Source organism: Lactuca serriola, chromosome 2 (assembly GCF_051521515.1).
Source record: "Lactuca serriola cultivar US96UC23 chromosome 2, Lser_US96UC23_V15, whole genome shotgun sequence".
Lineage (NCBI taxonomy): Eukaryota > Viridiplantae > Streptophyta > Magnoliopsida > Asterales > Asteraceae > Lactuca > Lactuca serriola.
In genome coordinates this window covers 166564281-166583891 of record NC_136409.1, presented here as the reverse complement: position 1 = coordinate 166583891, position 19611 = coordinate 166564281, and the positions used below count along the sequence as shown (strand labels likewise).

Here is a 19611-nt window from a genome sequence, read left to right as displayed (position 1 = left end):
CCTTTTTGTTGTCACTTTCCTTCTTAACTTCATCCTCCACTGGCTTCTCACCCTTCTTGTTGTTGTGGTCATACAGCTTCTTGGCTAATCTCTTGGCACTGTCGAAAGTTTTGGGATTTGCAGCTATCACGTTTCCTTGGATCGGGGAGGTCAGTCCCCAGATGAAACTTTCGATCTTTTTACCTTCTGAGGTGATCATGTCAGGGCACAATAGAGACAATTCGCTAAACCTTGATATGTATGCATCTATATCAGCATTTCAGACAGTGAGATTCCACAGCTCTTGTTCCATTTTCTGAATTTCGCCACGAGGGCAGTATTCGGCCATCAGCATTTCTTTCATCTCTGCCCATGGCATGGAATTGGCTACGGGGAGTGTCATGGCTTCCACGTGTCCGTTCCACCAAGTGAGCGCTTGGTCAACAAGAGTGCATGCGGCAAATTTTACCTTCATCTCGTCAGGGCATTCACATATCTCGAACACCGATTCCACCTTCTCGATCCATCGTTTCAGGGTAATCATTCCTCCAGTGCCGTTGAAGGTTTGTGGCTTGGTGTTGGTGAAGTCCTTGTAGGAGCATGTCTTGTTAGGTCCTTGATTCATCTCGTTGTTTGAACTTCCAGCTCCTGGTTCCTTTGGTGAATTTCGGCCATAGCCGCGGTGACTGCAGCCGATACCGCTGCCTGAAAAGCAACAGAGTTGAATTCATGCGGGTTTAGCTCAGGGTTTCCGCGGGTTGTTCGTCGAGGCATCTTTCTGCCATGGAATAGAAAGATGTTCAGTATTTGTGCTTCTTGTGAGAGTGTGATCCTATGAGCTAGGTGTGTGGCACGAGCTTAAGTACTTTCACAAATTGGCACACAATCATGGATATGTAACACATAGCAGATTACAACATCAAAGTAAAACATATAAAATTTTCACTAATATTATCCGCATTTTGATACATGAAAATTGTGCTCGAAAGAGCATACATAAGCGGTACAAGTTTGACAGCATAACGGCTCTATGAGTAGTGTAGTCACTTAAACATAGAGTCGGGGTACATAGCATAGATCCTAATGACATAGTAAGATAAGTCTATCCCTAACACTCTATGGAGTGTCCTATGACAGTGGTGAGATCATATGCCGAAATGTTGAGCCAACAACTGAGCCATCTCAGTCATGTCTCCAATGACCTCATCCCTCTCATGCTCAGCTCGCACTGCACGTGCTTCCATGGCAAATAGTTGTTGTCGAAGGGCGGCGATCTCAGCTTCGGGGGAGCGATTCTCCCTTGTGGGATTCACTGGTGGGGCGGGGTGGTCATGTTGCGCCTCGCTGACAAATGACGTGGCGTGATCTTTTCCTGAGTCTTGTTCTTCTTCCATGTCATCATCGGCCTCCTCGAATTCGTAGTCAGTGTCCGTGTAGTCGTCAGGCCCAACGTCGTGTGCTCCCCCTTGATTTACTTTAGGTTCATCTTCAAGCATCCCGTGAGCCACCAAGACTTGATGAAACTGAATGCCCTGCTGCTCCCCTTCCATGAAGACTGGGAGGTGGTATACGAATAAATTATCATTACTCCTATGACTCTACAACTATTGCATAGATTGAGTTGAGGTTCTCTTCTTGGGGATAAAGGGGTATGTTTTTAGGTTCCCTAGTCATCATGATTTCCTCAGGACATGTGATAGTTGTACCTTGGAGGGAATGTAGTTGATCAGGCTACATTCTTTCCTTGATATGACTATGAACATCCCTGACCTAACCGAGGTGCTAGCATTATTTTGTTTGGTTCGATTGTATGTTCTGTTTCCTAATTCACACAAGCAAAGATGTTTTATCGTTGTGTTTTACTTGTTTTGTTCAGATTTGTGTTAGTCCCTCTTTTTGGTTTGATTGTATGTTCGGTTAAGGACTCATTTTTCATAACTTTTACAGTTTTGCCCAAAATCTAAAAAGTTTGCATTTTTAGTCCTTTTTGATAATGAAAAGCACTTTTGACCCTTATAAACATTTTGTTATGCTAAATACCCCCTATTTTACAGAAAGTTACATTTCCAGCCCCTCAACTTGTAAAATTTCGCATTTAGAGGCTTATTGGGCCGAAAAGCCCATAATTAGCCCATTAGGTTAAAATTTTACATTTTAAGTCCTTAGAAATTTCTAAAATCAGAAAAATATTTATGGAAACTATTTTGGCCCCTTTTAACCTTCAAGAATCCTTGACTTGTTGATTTTTACCCCAAGTTTGTATTTTTGACAATTTAAGCCCAAAAATGGGTTTCATGTTCAAGTATTTTCATCCTAACCTTATAAACTATTTTTCTTGACTTGATTAGTGTATAATAGCTTAAGTTATGTTTATTTACTTTATCGTGTCTTAGATCTCGGTTTTTACACACTTTTTGATAACATATTCATCACAAAACACATGATATCACACACATACATGCATCAAATCACACATAGCATACATTTTCACATAGATCTACACAGTTTCTTGTATTCTCCCCCATAAAACTCATAAAAACCGAAAAGAAAGGGGTATGAAACTCACCTTTGCTTGTTGTTTTCGATTTGAAGAAGAAAAGAGAAGACGTTGTTGTTATTTTCGACTTTAGCAACCTTTCTTGGAAGATCTCGAACTTAAAGAGCTAAGATGATGATTTTTGTGAAGAATCCTCCTTGCAAAGCCCTTGAATCTCGAAATTTTTGAAGTAGAAGTGAAGGAATATGTAGTGTGTTCTTGAGAGTATTGAAGTGGAATTGTTTTGTGTGTGTGATACTCTCGGCCGAAAGAAGAGGGAGAAGAAGAAGAGAGAAGATTGATTAGATGTTTACTTGGGTGTATGGGATTTGCATGGAGAACCATTAAACAAAAATGAGGTAGCAATGAAAAAAGTCAACTCTTCTTCTTTGGTTGGGCTTGGGCCGAGAATGGAGAGGGAAGAGAGAGTTTTTGGGCCTTCAATGCTTAAGCCCAATTTCATGGTTATGTTGAGTGATTTTTGGTCCAAATAAATATAAGTGTGATTTTTATGACCAATTAGGGCTAAATTAGGTTAGTTATGGCCCAATATGGTTCATTTAAATATTTTGTTTCATTCTAGGCCCAATATGGCCCAAAATACTAAAATAAATGAAAGTGGGTACAATTAGAGCCCATTCAAGAGTTCTAAGCTCGAGATAGTCCAATTGGAAGCTTATTGGTCCATTGGGCCCAATAAGGAAATCCTAGTCCAAAATGGACTTAAACAAGGATTTCTAGGGTTTCCAATTGTTTGTTGGCTATTTGTAGTGCATGGATGAAGTGTTTTATTGGAATTTTGTTGTTATTGAACATGCATCTTACATGCTTTCACATTGTTGGTTCACGTTTGTTATCATTGTTAAATGTTTACAAGACATCGAATTTCCTAGTTGTGACATGGGAACTCCCATTTCCTGTTGAAGGTCAAAACTAATAGATTTCCCCTTGTTTTCAAGTCCAAGCATAATTATGGTGCTTGGAAAGGGATATATTTCTTCGTAAGACGTGACTTGATTCCTGACGGGAATCTTTTACCACAATCCTTGATAAAGAAGGGTAGGATTTCATATTTTTACATTAAGGGTCCTGGCATTCACTTTTCTTATCTTATTTGATGTCTTGTAGAAGAAGCAATGGGTCGACCTGGGTTAGGTTCGAGTTCAACCCATTTAATAATAGGGTTGAAAATTTTAACCCAACCCAACCTATTTAATTAAATGGGTTGATATTTCCAACCCAACCCAACCTTTTAGATAAATGGGTTGTCATTTGTTTGACCTATTTATGTAGTTCCTGACCCAACCTATTAAATAAATAGGTTAAACTTGGATTAACCCATTTAAAACCAATTAAATAAATTATATAATTAAATATTATACAACTTAAATTATAAAACATAAATAAAAGTTCATAATTATGACAAAAGCACAATCCTAATTCATAAATATAAATAAATTGTTCAAATAACATTAAAAATGTTTAGTTTCACAGTGATTTTGGAGAGTGACTAGTATTATCGGCGTTATAAAAAGGATGAAAATTAGGATTGAATTTTATTAAACATAGATAATAATAATGCAACATTATAATTTACAAATTAATACTTTGATTAATACATGATAATATTTAAATAATATTAAATTATATATATATATATATATATATATATATATATATATATATATATATATATATTAAAGTTAAATGGGTTGACAGGTTGAAAACATGTTGATAACTTTTACCCAACCCAACTTATTTAATTAAATGGGTTATACGGGTTGACCCATTTAAGTTAAATGGGTTGAAAATCTCAACCCAACCCGCTAATTTGTGGATGGGTTCGGGTTGGGTCGATTTTTGTCAGCTCTAATGTTTTGCAACCTTCAAGTTCGACGAGTTGGTTCTTCCTGCTGGGGATACAGAGAACATGATCAAAATCTTTTTCACTGTGTCTGAATAAGAGAAGTCATTCAAACTCAGCCACTGTCTCCATGTCAAAAGGTAAGGATCCTAACTTCTTCTTCTTCTTTTTTATATGGAGGATCCTGACTTCTTATGCTCCTTGTTGTTCTGCATAGGATCCAAGAGTACCTGTTCTGGTGCCCACTTCACCCTTGCTTACTTGGATACGACAATGTCCAACAGTCAACTATTGGTGAAGAAAGAGAACCTTGTCCCCCATTCCCATTGTGAGAGCCCCCATAGATTTGACCATGAAAACTCCAAGATCCAAGAAGAGAAAGAATATAGGTTCCACTGAGTTGAGTTTGGAGAATCTTGGGGTGGAATATGCACTACGGAAGTTGGTTTCCTTCTCTCAGGCTGTAAGAACAAACATCCTTCTTCCCTTTGCATTTTTACTCCCTTTTTTCTTATGTCTTTCTTGTATTAGGTCTTTGACCACATCTCTGCTGAGTTGAGGATCCAGGCTGAAAGATTCAAACAAGCCCTCAAAGAGAAAGAGAAAATATGGAAAGATGGATACATTACAGGGAAGAACTGTTGAGGTTTCTGGGCAAGATGGATCAGGCAAGACAACACCTGCTTTGAATGTAATCAAGGAAGCTCAAAAGCTTGGAGGTTCGTTCCAATGTTCTTTAATTCCACATATAAACAATGATAGTGTTTCACATTTTATGATGATTAGAAGTTATTTTTGGTAAGTTATTGTGCTTACTTATTTGATTCAGAATACAATAGCTTGTTGATTCTTTCTTACTCTTATATATATATATATATATATATATATATATATATATATATATGTGTGTGTGTGTGTGTGTGTATATATATATATATGACATGAGATAGTATATGAGTTTCTTGTATTAAGAGGGAGGTTTTTTGATATTGATTGAACATAGCCAAAGCTATTACATTTTATGGGGAAGGTGGCTCTCAAAAAGCTGTTCCACTTCCACACAAAGAGGAACAACTTAGCTCAGCAAAAATTGAGCATATGATTAAGTTACTGCAAGAAGAAAGGTAGTTTATCTTTCTCAACAATAACATTCATCATCTATTCTTTTACTAAACTATTCTATTAAGATAGTTAGTGTATGTGTTTGAGATAATAACATGAACATTTATATGGATAAATTGCTTGTGTAGTGAGCGGCAGAAGCTTCATACTCAGTTTGTGATGGGAGGTGTGTTGTCAAAGACTAAATTTTGGGCTACATGAAAGGTTAGTAGTTGCTTGCTTAATGAAACCTATATGATTTTATTTAAATGTAACAGAAATTTTATGTTTACCAATGAAGTGCAGAAGTTGCTAGATGTGAATAATACTAGCAGTAGAAAAGCAAAACAAAAAGTGGGGTTGAAAAGTGACATGATTTTCAATGTCAAACCTTCATCTGATGGTCAGGTATGTATCTCCATACAATACATTCAAACTCTTCTGTCCAATTTTTGCATCTTTTGAAAGAAATTTAGATTTTGGAACCAATTAAACTTGTTTTTGTTTCAGTCAAACAAAGTTACATTTAACTTGACACCAGAGATGATTCACCAGGTATCTTCATGTTCATCTTTATTTGACGATGTTTTTTTTTCTTCTCTATTATTAATACATGAAAATGTTTCCCAGATTTTTGCTAAAAAACCAGCAGCGAGGAAGCCATATCTAGATTTTTGCTGAAAAACCTCTACACAATGTTTAGATTAAGCAATATATGTATGTGTGTCTTTGATTTTATAATGGAAATTAGTCAAATAACATAAGCGCTCTTTTATCTTTCTTAAACATCAGAAAATAACATATATGAAGCCACGTGGAAAGCAATAGTAAGAGCAATGAAGCCTTTTCTTCTTGGTGTTTTTCTTCAAGGTGGTTACCTACATGGGATTACTTCATTAACATATGGAGTTGATGTTCAGAAAATACGTTTGCTTAACATCCTACAGATGTCATTGACTTTCACCAATCAATACCTTAACACACCACAATGTCTTATCACTATTCATCTAATTCTCATTAATCCACTATTACATGTATTGAATGTCTCTTAATTATTTCCAAATTTCCCAATTATTGTCATCATTTCAGAGGATAGTAATTGGATACATTGCTGCAACATTGTGTGAAATTTGGATTCCCCGTCAAACCTACAAGAAAGAACCATTCTTCCGGGTTTATATTTGGCACTGGTGAGAATTGATACTCTCAATCTTTTGTTAGATTTGTTGATTATTTAACTTGTAATAATCTGATCTCTGATAAATTGGCTAAAGGGCTGTTTCTTTTTTACATAATGGGCTTAGCCCTTAATCTGGTTCTTTCTGACTTAATGTGGATAGAACAACTAAATGAGTTAAGATAAATAACTTGGCTTGATGTATTAAGACACCAGCCCTTTACCTATTTACCCTTCTTTTTTCCTCCCAACTTAATGGTAAGCAAATAGACATGTTGACTTGGTCAATAAAAAAGAAGTCCTAAAGATTTTATTGGCTAGTAAATACCCTTTGAAACTAAGTCTATTATTGGTGTAGGTGTGGTGTAATTTTTTTGTTGGCCATCTACATGGGATTGACATATGGATTGTACGTTGCAGATTGGCAATTCAAGGACTTGCATTCATTATCTTCATTAATTTTTGAAAATGGAAGTACAATCCGTACTATATGACCCAGCTCTCTTATCCTATTTGATTAAACCCATTATATAATTATTAGTATTATATTTTTAAATAAATCATATCTTGACTATAGGTGACATGTTCCATTAGAGGTGATCTTAGGTCTGCTTGCAATGCTACTGGAATGATAGACAGGTATATTCTTGGCACTGATCATTTATATCAAAAGCCTGCTTACAGAAACCTCAAGGTATATATATTATGAAATTCATATATTGTATATATGTATTGTGTATAATATTATATAATTTACATACAGGAATGTAATATATCTAAAAGTGGTCAAGTTTCAGAATCTGCACCTTCATGGTGCTATGCCCCTTTTGAACCCGAAGGCATCTTAAGGTTAATTGTTTATCTTTCAATTTTAACATCTACATGAAATTGCACACAGGAATGTAATATATCTAATTATTTAAACTTGTGAATTCAAAATCAGTTGTTTAAAATTCGATTGAATCTTGTATAGCTAATGAACGACATAGTTGGAATGCAGTTCCTTAACAACTTCTTTGGCCTACATAATTGGTATTCAATATGGTCATATTTTGATCGAATTATAGGTGTGAATTTCATTTATATTTTACAGTATTTTCCTTGGTCAAATCTTGGTTGTCCGAATTTGTTGCAAGGGCATAAAGATCGAGTTTGTAACTGGTCCCTCCTCTCAGTTTCATTTCTAATTCTTGGATCCATACTTGCTCTCATAGGTATATATATATATATATATATATATATATATATATATATATATATAAACATTAAATCTTTGTTGTTTTTTTCAAGTTTTTGCAGATATACAAGTGTTGCATTTTTCATTTCAATTGTTAGTTGTTCTACTAATGATGGAAAGCTGCTAATAAAGGAAATGGAAGAAGACGCATGAAATAGAGTTTTTATATGAAACACAGAGTAGATTAAATGAATGCAAATTTATATACTTTAAGAAATAGAATTGTATGACATTAAATTTTATGCAATGGATTGTATTTTTCGTATATGGTATTTTATTTCTATTATGATACATTAAATGCAAATTTAATTTAAAAATTAATAAATATATAAATTTATTTTTTTAAACATTTAAATTTACGATGCGCAAAAATGTGTGTCATCTTCATTTATGACATGGCCTTTCTTGACAGGGGTTTTAATGATACGCATTGCGTGTCATAAATGTGCGTCGTAAATGATGGGTTTTGGCTATAAGAACATCCTATGTGCTCATACAAACCCTAATGCTTGGATCTAGGTTTCTCTATTGTACATGCAATTTATCCAAGACTATAAACCCTATATCTAGCATATGATAATCAATATAACATATAATTAGGGTTTAGATCATACCTTGATTGTTATGTAGCAATAACAATCTCAAATCCTTCTTATATTGACTTTAGAAAGCTTAGAGTCACAAATGGCACTCCTCTAATGGTTCACAAACACCAAGAACAAGAGGATGAAGAGGAGAAGAGAAGGAGGCTCTCAAAAACGTGTGGAAACCCTATACTATTAGTTCACCACGTTTTTGAAGCATAAGGGTTCTATATATAGTGAGGCTATTAGGGTTATCTAACAAGGAAACCCTAATTTGGATGCTCAAGCCCTAAGCAACCCATGGACTCCTTTCCTTAAAGGCCTTGGACGATTTCCAATGGGTTTCCCCATAGAATTCATCCAACCTTATAATATAAGGCAATCCATAGCCCAATTGCAATTATCTTATAATTACAATTTCAGTCCCTTAAGTTTAATTAATCTCTTTTAGCCACAAACTTAATTCTTATTAATTCTTGACTAATATTAATTAAACAATATGATTTCTCCTTTAATATATTATTCTCATAATATATTAATAAATCATATTTAATCCTTTCTCTCCATAATTCATCCTATCAAGTTGCTTTGGTGAAGGCAACCCCAAAGGACCATGCACCATCCTGTCAAGTACATACCAAAATAGTTATGGACTTAGACACTAATCCAACAGTCTCCCACTTGGATAAGTCTAATAACTATTCTGCGTATGACTTTAGATCCTGATCTGCAATCGTAGCTTTCCAAAGCCGCTGTCAACTCTGATCCTATCAGATACGCGTGTCCTTTAGATAAGGGATCATATATTCCTCCATTCTAGATATCGTAAAAGACATGATTTCTAATCATTCTCTATGTACTATTTCTCGACTTCTGATTGATGACGACTGACTAATTGAACAAATCAAATAAGCCCTAGCCCGGCCGAGCATTTACGTTTGTCATCACTAAATCATCGAGGGGCCCAAAGATATCGCTTTTATCCTACTTTGGATAAAAGGAACGGATTAACTTTGATTCAATGCTCGCTTGTACTTACTCACCGAATCACACACAACAATATGTTTTATGACACCAAGTTACTGGTGCGTTTACATATTATCAATGTGCAACCGATTTGCAAGATACAACTCACACATCTCGATTTCAAGAATATAAGATGTTATCGTCTCACCATCACTTGTGATACAATTCATGAAGTGATCCAAGTGAGCATGGGTTTAATCCAATGCTCAAATCATATTCACAAGCACTCATGAACGTTGCAGCAAACATTTGCTTATGTCTAATACTCTTTAGACAATTCACACACCAATTCACGACAGTCTTTATTCATACCTACTTCCAACATATGAACGACTGTGGCCCGTTCGAATAATTTGACTGTTCTCAACCAATTAAATTATTCAGAAAGTCAAAACATGCAAAGTGAAACACAAGAATAATACTAATCCCATATGGCCTCAAACCTTTGAGCATAAATAAAACACCTTTTATTTATCACCATATCGATTACTCATTATTTGTTGTTTTGGGTAATCAACTTTTTACTTGAATTATTACAACACTTGTCCCATGCTCTTAGCATGCACACAATGTTTACCTATGGTTCTTACTTTGTGAAATAGATCAAATGAACACATTTCCAATCATACTCATTTCACAACTCCCAATCCTTTTCACAAGTGAAAGAATATCAAATTCTTGTCACTTATGGAATATGCTAGATTCTAACATTTTATGCAATGATCCTCTTGTAATGTCACTGCACTAAAGTCACAATGACTATTGCCAATGAAATTACAAAGTCCTCTATCGGAGATTGTTACAAGACAATTCCTTAAATATGATGTCTCTCACTCAAAGTACATTCCTTTGAACATCCTTTTGCATAAAAGTTTCTAATCTAGACATAGATTTTCAATATTCAATTCTCAATATGGAAAACTTTCCATACTTACCATATGACAACTCATTCTCAATAGAATATTATCTATTCATAATAATGTCGATATGCTCCATCCAATACTATACTTCCAACTACTCACAAGCGACCAATCCTAGGCGAACTTTGGATTGTCCTTTGATAGTTGTTTAATTATCTTAGTCAAAACTGATTCTTGTCCTTTTTCCCTCTAAATGTGCTAGACAATTGGAAAATTTTAGAATGGTCAAATATTATAGCATTTACAATCGATCCTATACCCGAAGCGTATGGGACACAATGCATAATGTCTTACATAAAGATTTGATACTTTATCAATCTTCTGCCGTAATATTTTATGTGCTACGTTCTCAAAATTCGAAATATGAAGAGGAATGCCGTAATCATAATCGAAATTTGAGAACACACTATGTTTCCTTGACTAAATTATTAACATTCCACAACCTAAGCCTTTAGATTTGAAATGAAGCATAATATTCTCTCCCTTCATTATAGCAAAACAACTATTCAACCTTTACAACTTTGCAAAGTATGACTTTTGTTTTTCTATAATTAATATTGCTAACTTGCAATACTTTCCATAATAATCATGAAATCATAACATTTATTCTCCCACTATCATGATAATTATTATAAACATAACACTTATGCTCCCACTAGCTTTGACATGTATTCAGAAACCAGCTTAACTTCCAGAAAAACAATACTTATTGAATTTCTTAAGTTCATGTTTCTAATACCTAATGCTTTGATAATCCTTTATCTAAGCTTATACACCTTTCCCTTAGATAGCTCATATGTGTGTCTAATATTCAGACTAATTGCCAAAGCTCACAATTCGAATCATGGAAAGGGATACCGTAACCATAATCGAATTCGAGAATCCAATTTTCACAGTCACTATCTTTTTAAAATCTCTCTTAGTGAAAGCATTTCCTCACAGTCATTTTCATGAAGGAGGGAATCTTATGACACTTAGATTTTAATGGTGTATGTGTTCCTATCCTTGTGAATTTGTCAAAACCAAATTTTATGACAAATTCAAACTCATATGGACCGAACTTTCTTAATCTTGACTTCTTGCCTTATGGTAACACAGCTGCCCACCATGTCTTCCAAGTAGTTAAGCAGCTCACCATTTCCTATCAATGTACTTTCCATTGATCAAGGTGCCTTCCTTTTATGCGTTCAAATGAGAACTCATAGAACTCACATGCATAATTAACTCAATTGGAATGGCACAGAAACAAAATAGTGTCAACACGATAGGTTGTAAACCTCAACTCGTGTGCTAGTGATGATCGATAAGGTTTATTTTGATTTATTCTTGAAACCTTTCATGACCATTAAGACTCCCACTGACTCCTTGACATATAAGATTCTCTTTTCAATAAACATTTCTTGACAAACAAATATTCAAGAGTTAGTGTAGTTTTTATCAAAACACTTCATAAATTGGTCCTAGTTGGTGTAACACCGAAAATTTTCAAAATAATTTTTCGTGTTCAAAATCACATAATGTATCACATCACAATTTCAAATCCATAATCAATATTGTTTTCAAAACAAATCCCAAGATCTCTACACATAATAAACTCCATCGGTGTGTGTATGTGTCAAGCCGTCGCCTTCCCACGGTCCTCGCTGGTACCTGAGACATCAAAAACAACAACTGTAAGCATAAATGCTTAGTGAGTTCCCAAAATACCACATACCACAAATACGCCACTCAATGCTAAATCCGACCCTCCGGTCTAGATGTCTCAGCGGGACCCTCCAGTCCCGCAGCTCGTCGGACCCTCCGGTCCAGTCACAGCTCATTGGGCCCTCTGGGCCGGTCAGAATCGTTGGGCCCTCCGGCCCAGTCTATATAATCATACAGCATACAAATAACACATAGCACGAAATCTCTAAGACAACACATAATCTCATACATAGCACATAAGACCCTCTGGTCAACTCGAAATACCACTCAAGGTAATGTATAGTGAGAAGACTCACCTCGCGTATCTCGGTAACTCGTAAATCTCATAACCACTAGTGCTCGATCTACCGAGCTATCTTCCTCCTACAACACAAGCATATTTCTACTTAATACTACCTTGACTCTGGCTGACTAATACCACGAAGTCAAACCAGTCAACTCTGGTCAACGGTCGACCCGACTCGCCGAGTCTGGCGTGGACTCGCCGAGTCCCTACGGGAACCCGGTCCCTCTGAATCTCTTCCGACTCACCGAGTCACTCACCCGACTCGGTTACTCAACCCCTGGTTCTTAATCACTGAACAACCCGCACCCACTCGCCGAGTCTGGGAATGGACTCGGCGAGTGTATTCCATGCACAACCCCAAACGACCTTCTGAGGTCAGATCCGCTTCACTAACTCATAGATTCAGTCTCCTTAAGCTTATTGACCACGTAAAGTCCAAGTCTTGGTGCTCATTAAGCATCGAATAGCTCATGAAAGGTGTTTTTGTTTGAATAGTGTCTAAGGCTGCAACTATATTAGGCAAGTATTTGACCCGATTGTGCATGGTCCTTTTGGGTTGCCTTCACCATAGCAACTTGATAGGATGATTTATTATGAGAGAATAAATATTATTAATATATTATGAGAATAATATAAGGAATAATAATATTGTCATAAGTCATAAATTTGGTGACTTAAAGAGATTAATTAAATAAGAGGGTATAAACTGTCAATTGTTTGATAGTTACACTTTAGACTGTAAATCCTTATTGGATGTAGGGTGGACGGATTCTAGGGCTAGGGATAGCCTCAAATCGTCCAATGCTTATCTAAGGAAAGGATTTGGATTGCTTTAAGGAAATATTATCCAACTACGGTTTAAGGTGAAACCCTTAAGGAGTCTACAAGTATAAATACACCCCATGGCCAAGGGAAATCGGCATCTCATCTCAAGTAGAGAACCCCTGGCCGATTTCTTCCTAACCTCTCTCTCAAATCATCCTCCTTTGCTAGTTGGTGTTTGTAAGCCATTAGAGGAGTGACAATTGTGACTCTAGAGCTCCAAGACAACAAGATCAAACAAGAGATTCAAAGGTAAACTTCTAGATCTGATTTTGTATTGTTCTTATACCTAATTAGTTATTAGAATTCTTGGATTCAAAGCATGTTTAATTAGAAAGCCTAGATCCAAGCATTAGGGTTTTGCATGCGCACATAGGAAAGTTCTTATGGCTAAAACCCATCAGTGGTATCAAAGCCTAGATTGGTTTCTATTAAATTGTTGCTTGTTTGTTTGAAACTTGTTTGCAAAATTCGAATTTTGTGTTTCTGTGTCATGAACTCGACGAGTCCCATGGTGGACTCGACGAGTTGGCCTGACTCGACGAGTCCAATTGGGAACTCGACGAGTTCCAGCGTCAGGAAGGGCCAGATTCGGGATTTTTTCATATTTATCTTATGGAAACTTGCCTTTATCATATTAGATCAACCTTAATCTGATTTTCTGATATATATGACTATAATCTTGATCTAATTAAAGATATTTATCAACTAATAAAATATTTAATTTCCTTATGTGATAATTAAATAATTATTTTGATTAAATTGGAAATTATCTTACAAGAAATCATTAAATAAATCAAATATGGATAATTATGGAATTAATTGTTAATAAATATTATTTGTTATTTGATCCTCCATGTTTTAAATGTTTAAAACTTGTCCTCAAGTTTTGAAATTTATGTTTTGTGATTAAAAGTTTTAATTTAGACAATTTAAATTTCAAACCCTAGATTTTTAAAAGTTTAAAATACAACCCTATACTAATATAATATTACAAGATTAATATATATATATATATATATATATATATATATATATATATATATATATATATATATATATATATATATATATATATATATATATGTATAACTAAAATGCTAGTCTTACCGTTAGTAGGCCTCATTCACGAAGCCGATCTATAAGGTGGGTATAAGGTTGCGGCCTATAAAATAGTGCTTAATGGGTGTACACTCACACCCACCGCTTGCTTGATTGGTGGAGGGTCATTAGCCGAACGGGTAGGGTAGGGCAACCTCATCCTCTCATTAAAAGTATAATATGAAATACAAAGTAACTACATTTTTTTAAATATCCCAATCTTAGTTACTTTAGGAAAAGTGAATTGATGCAATCCCATGAAATTACACTTTGCACCCTTGCTAAGAAGTTAGTGGAGCGTGTGTGGTTTACCGGCACACTAATTGGTTCTAAGCAAAGGTGGCAAAGGGTGATTCATTGTTTATCATAGTTCGATGGAGCGTGTGTGGTTTATCGGCTCATCGAATAGGTGATCGTTACAATGAAGGCACCATGTGAATTTGCATGGTAATTCACACCCGCTTTGTGATCCTCGGTATCCCAGTCACAAACAAGAGGGGCATATCGAGATTTAAACATGCCATTGAATAGTTTCAATGAATCTCATCCGAACCTAGGAATTCTCAATACATTTAGGACTTAAAGTTATGTTTTATGGTGGAGAATTAGTGAATCGTCATTCACTTACCTTCATATTATTTGCATGTTAGATTACGGCATCCCTTTTCTAATATGTAAATATTGTTGTTGGATCCTAGCCCTAATTTTTCTTATTGGGTGATAATTAGGGATTCATATTCTAATCTATTTTTTTCCTTTCTATTTGTAGATGTCGAACGCAAACAACGTTGCTGCTAGTTCTTTCACATTGATGAGCCTTTTTCAAAAGGCCACTTTCGATGGGACGAACTTTAGCGAATGGATAAGATACATTCGCACCATTGCTCGCTATGAGGATAAGGAGTATGTCCTCGATGAGAAGCTCGAGAAAATCAACCCTGAAATCGCTACTCCGGCTGAAATGACCGCTTTTGAAACTCATGAGCGCAATGCAACGAAGGTACATTGCATCATGATAGCCACCATGAACTCCAAATTCCAAAAGTCCTATGAGGACATGTACCCGTATGAGATGCATCAAGACTTATTGGAGAGATACCACCAAAACGCGAGACAAGAGCGTTATGAGATTTTCACTAACATGATTTCCACTAAGATGGGTCATGGAGAGTCTCTTACCGTGCACCTGCAAAAGATGCAAAGGTATGTCGACCGTCTTCGCAAGTTAAATGTTGACTTTGGGGAAGATTTGGCGATCGACATGGTGCTTCACTCTTTGCCTCCGAGCTACAATCAATTTAGGATGACCTACCACATGAACAAAGAGGAGGTCACCCTAAGCAAACTCCAAGGTCTCTTGAGGGTCGCTGAGAGCAACTTCAAGGACAAGTTTGTTGCACCAACTCCCAATCCGCCCGCTGCTCCTGTCTTGGCTATTGGACAAGGAAAGGGAAAGAAGAGGAAGGCTTCATCTAAGAACTATCGTAAGGTTAAAGCTCGAGATGGTGCCTCTTCTAGTGGGACCAATGTTGATCCTGCTAAACCCTGCCCTAACCCGAAGGAGGCAGAGTGCCACCACTGCCACAAGATAGGACATTGGAAGAGAAGCTGCCCAGAGTACCTGCAATCCATCAAGGAAGGAAAGATCAAGCCGTCTTTCGCAGGTATATACACAATCAAATCTAACGAGTCATCTCATGCTATTTCTTGGGTTCTTGATACCGGTTGTGGTTACCACATTTGTTCTAATGTGCAGGGACTAAGAAGAAATAGGGATTTGGAGGCTGGAAGAATAAATCTAATCATGGGGAATAGAAGATCATCGCCTGTGACCAAGATTGGAGTGTATTCTTTAGTACTTAGGAATGGTTTAAGTTTAGATTCGAACAATTGTTGCTACTCGCCAGAAATGGCTAGAAACATCATTTCATTTCATGGTTTGTTTAGACAAGGTTTTAGATTTTCTTTTAATAATGAGAATGGTTCTATTTTAGCTTATCTAAATGGTGTCTTTTATTTTGAAGCTATACCATGTAATGGAATATATGAAACTGTTATGATTGTTGATAACTTAGGAAATGATGTTTTGAACATAGATTCTTCCAATAGTATGGATAGAGCATCATTGTGGCATTGTCGTCTTGGACATGTCAACAAGAAACGCATAGCCCAACTCCAAAAGAATGGAGTGTTGGAGTCATTCGACCTTAGGGAAGACGACACATGCGAATCTTGTTTACTTGGAAAGATGACTAAGTCACCCTTCACGAGTACGTGTGAAAGGGGTGAGGGTCTATTGGACCTAATACATACCGATGTATGTGGACCGTTTAGATCAACCACGAAGGATGGGAACCGCTTCTACGTGACTTTTACCGATGACTATAGTAGATATGGGTATGTCTACTTAATCAAGCAAAAGTCAGAAACTTTTGAAAAGTTCAAAGAGTTCAAGACTGAAGTGGAGAATCAATTGGGCAGGAAAATCAAGATGCTTCGATCCGATCGAGGAGGAGAGTACCTAAGTCTTGAATTCCATGATTATCTCAAGGAGTGTGGAATAGTTTCACAATTGACGCCACCTAGGATACCACAATTGAATGGTGTGGCAGAAAGGCGTAATCGAACCTTATTGGATATGGTTCGCTCTATGATGAGTCGTGCTTCACTACCTATCTCTTTTTGGGGGTATGCCTTAGAGACTGCCGCCCATATCCTTAACCCAGTCCCTACTAAAAAGGTTGCCAAAACACCTCACGAGATGTGGACAGGGAAAGCTCCCTCGTTGGCACATTTCAAGGTTTGGGGTTGCGAGGCTTTCGTAAGACGAGATACTCACGACAAGCTCGAACCTCGAAGTGAGCGATGTATTTTCATCGGCTACCCGCAGAAATCCTTCGGATATCTTTTCTATAGACCGAAGGACAATGTTGTCATTGTTGCGAGGAGAGGAGTTTTCCGAGAGCGAGAACTCATAAGCCAAGGAGACAGTGGGAGGCAAATCGAGCTTGAAGAGATTCAAGAGTCGATAGATGAAGGAACCTCTACCGCTGGCACTCAACCCGAGGAGGAAACTCCGGTTGAACCGATTGACGAGTCCTTACCTCTTAGACATTCCGATAGAGTTAGAGTTCTACCCCAGTTTTATGGTTTTCATATTACTACCGAAGGCGACACGTATATTAGTGATGGTACACTAATAAATCTTGATGAACCTAATAGCTATAAGGAAGCCATGGTAGGCCCGAAGTCTACGAAATGGAAAGAGGCAATGGATAGCGAGATCCAATCCATGTGTGATAACCAAGTTTGGAATTTGGTTGATAATGTGCCCGGACGTAAGACCGTTGGGTGCAAATGGATCTTCAAGAAGAAGACCAACGTGGATGGAAACGTACACACATATAAAGAGTGATTGGTTGCGAAGGGCTTTACTCAAACTCCCGGAGTTGACTATGATGAGACCTTCTCACCAGTTGCGAAGATAAAATCTATTAGAGTGATGATAGCGATTGTCGCATTTCATGATTATGAGATTTGGCAAATGGATGTCAAGACCGCTTTCCTTAACGGAAAGTTGGCTGAGGATGTTTTCATGGCTCAGCCAGAGGGGTTTGTGGATCCGAAGCATCCGAATAGAGTGTGTAAGCTTGAGAAGTCCATTTATGGACTTAATCAAGCGTCTCGCAGATGGAATCTTTGCTTCGATGAGAAAGTCAAAGAGTTTGGATTTGTACGAAGCGAAGATGAATCGTGTGTATATGTCAAATCCAGTGGGAGTATAGTAAGCTTCCTCGTTCTATATGTCGATGACATATTGCTCATAGGAAACGACATCCCGACTCTGCAGGAGGTTAAGTCCTGGCTCGGGAAGTGCTTCGCTATGAAGGACCTCGGAGAGGCTTCCTATATTTTGGGAATAAAGATAGTAAGGGAGAGAAGTAAGAGACTAATAGGACTTAGTCAGAACACTTACTTAGAGAAGGTACTAAAACATTTTAGTATGGAAAACTCAAAGAAGGGAGAATTACCGATACAAAGTAATGCCAAGTTGAGTAAGACTCAAAGTCCGAGTACCGAAGCTGAAATAGCAGAAATGAGCCGAGTACCATACGCTTCCGCAGTTGGCTCAATCATGTACACTATGACTTGTACTCGCCCTGATGTAGCCTTTGCCTTGAGCATGGTTAGCAGATATCAAGGGAATCCTGGCAGAGCCCATTAGATTGCGGTGAAGAATATCCTTAAGTACCCTCGGAGGACGAACGAATGGTTCTTAGTCCTCGGGGCGAGTGATGACTTGAAGGTGCGAGGGTATAGTGACGCTGGCTTTCAGACCGACAGGGACAACTACCGTTCGCAGTCGGGCTGGGTCTTTACCCTAAATGGAGGAGCAGTGACATGGAAGAGTTCCAAGCAGGAGACCATAGTTGATTCAACATGCGAATCAGAGTACATTGCAGTGAGCGAAGCGTCGAAGGAGGCAATATGGTTGAAGAACTTCATCGGTGATCTTGGAGTTGTACCTACCATAAAGGAGCCCATGGAGATTTTCTGTGATAATGAAGGAGCGGTTGCCTTGACCAAGGAACCGAGGGATCATGGTAGATCTAGACATATCGACAGAAAATACCACTTTATTAGACATCGTGTAGAAGAAGGAAAACTCGTAGTAAAGAGGATATCATCGGAAGATAACCCAGCAGATCCGCTTACGAAGGGACTGAGTAGGGTTAAGCACTTGCAGCATGCTAGGAGTATTGGGCTGAAGGATGATATTAGCATAGATTAGATAGTATTAGAAACGTGTAATAGATAAATGTAATTAACATTTGATGATTAAATAAAGGAGTTTTATTTATGAGTAATGTTACTGTCTTATGTTAATTGTTTAACTATTGTTTCACTTTGCATGTTTTGACTTCCAGAATAATTGAATTTATTAAGAATAATCGAATTATTCAAATTGTCCACAATCGTTCATATGTTGGAAGTAGATATGAATGAAGACTGTCGTGAATTGGTGCGTAGATTGTCTAAATGGTTTTAGACATGGCAAAACATTGCTGCGACGTTCATGAGTGATTATGAACTGGTTTTGAGCATTGGAACAAACCCGTGCTTGCCGGAATCACCTTATGGAATATGATATATAAAAAGGTGATCGCAAGACGATAATATCATATAGTCTTAAAACCTAGATATATGGTTTGTTATTTATTAATTGATTGTACATTGATAATGCGAAAACGCATCAGTAACTCAGTGTTATAA

General features: G+C 37.0%; 1 protein-coding gene across 1 annotated transcript; it reads left to right on the top strand.

Moving 5' to 3' along the window:
• Positions 1 to 6316: 6316 nt before the first annotated feature.
• Positions 6317 to 8021, top strand: LOC145089758 (uncharacterized). The gene is made up of 6 exons (XM_079028155.1): positions 6317 to 6514; positions 7235 to 7351; positions 7421 to 7506; positions 7556 to 7559; positions 7751 to 7871; positions 7957 to 8021. The coding sequence occupies exons 1-6, from the start codon at positions 6317 to 6319 to the stop codon at positions 8019 to 8021; spliced, it is 591 nt and encodes a 196-aa protein (XP_078884281.1).
• Positions 8022 to 19611: the final 11590 nt, after the last annotated feature.

Excerpts from the sequence above, each read along its gene's own strand:
- LOC145089758 (XM_079028155.1), top strand. The coding sequence starts at position 6,317 with ATGAAGCCTTTTCTTCTTGGTGTTTTTCTTCAAGGTGGTTACCTACAT. Across the intron at positions 7,352-7,420 it reads CTGCTTACAGAAACCTCAAG|GAATGTAATATATCTAAAAG; the intron begins GTATATATATTA and ends ATTTACATACAG. Across the intron at positions 7,872-7,956 it reads ATCCATACTTGCTCTCATAG|ATATACAAGTGTTGCATTTT; the intron begins GTATATATATAT and ends AAGTTTTTGCAG.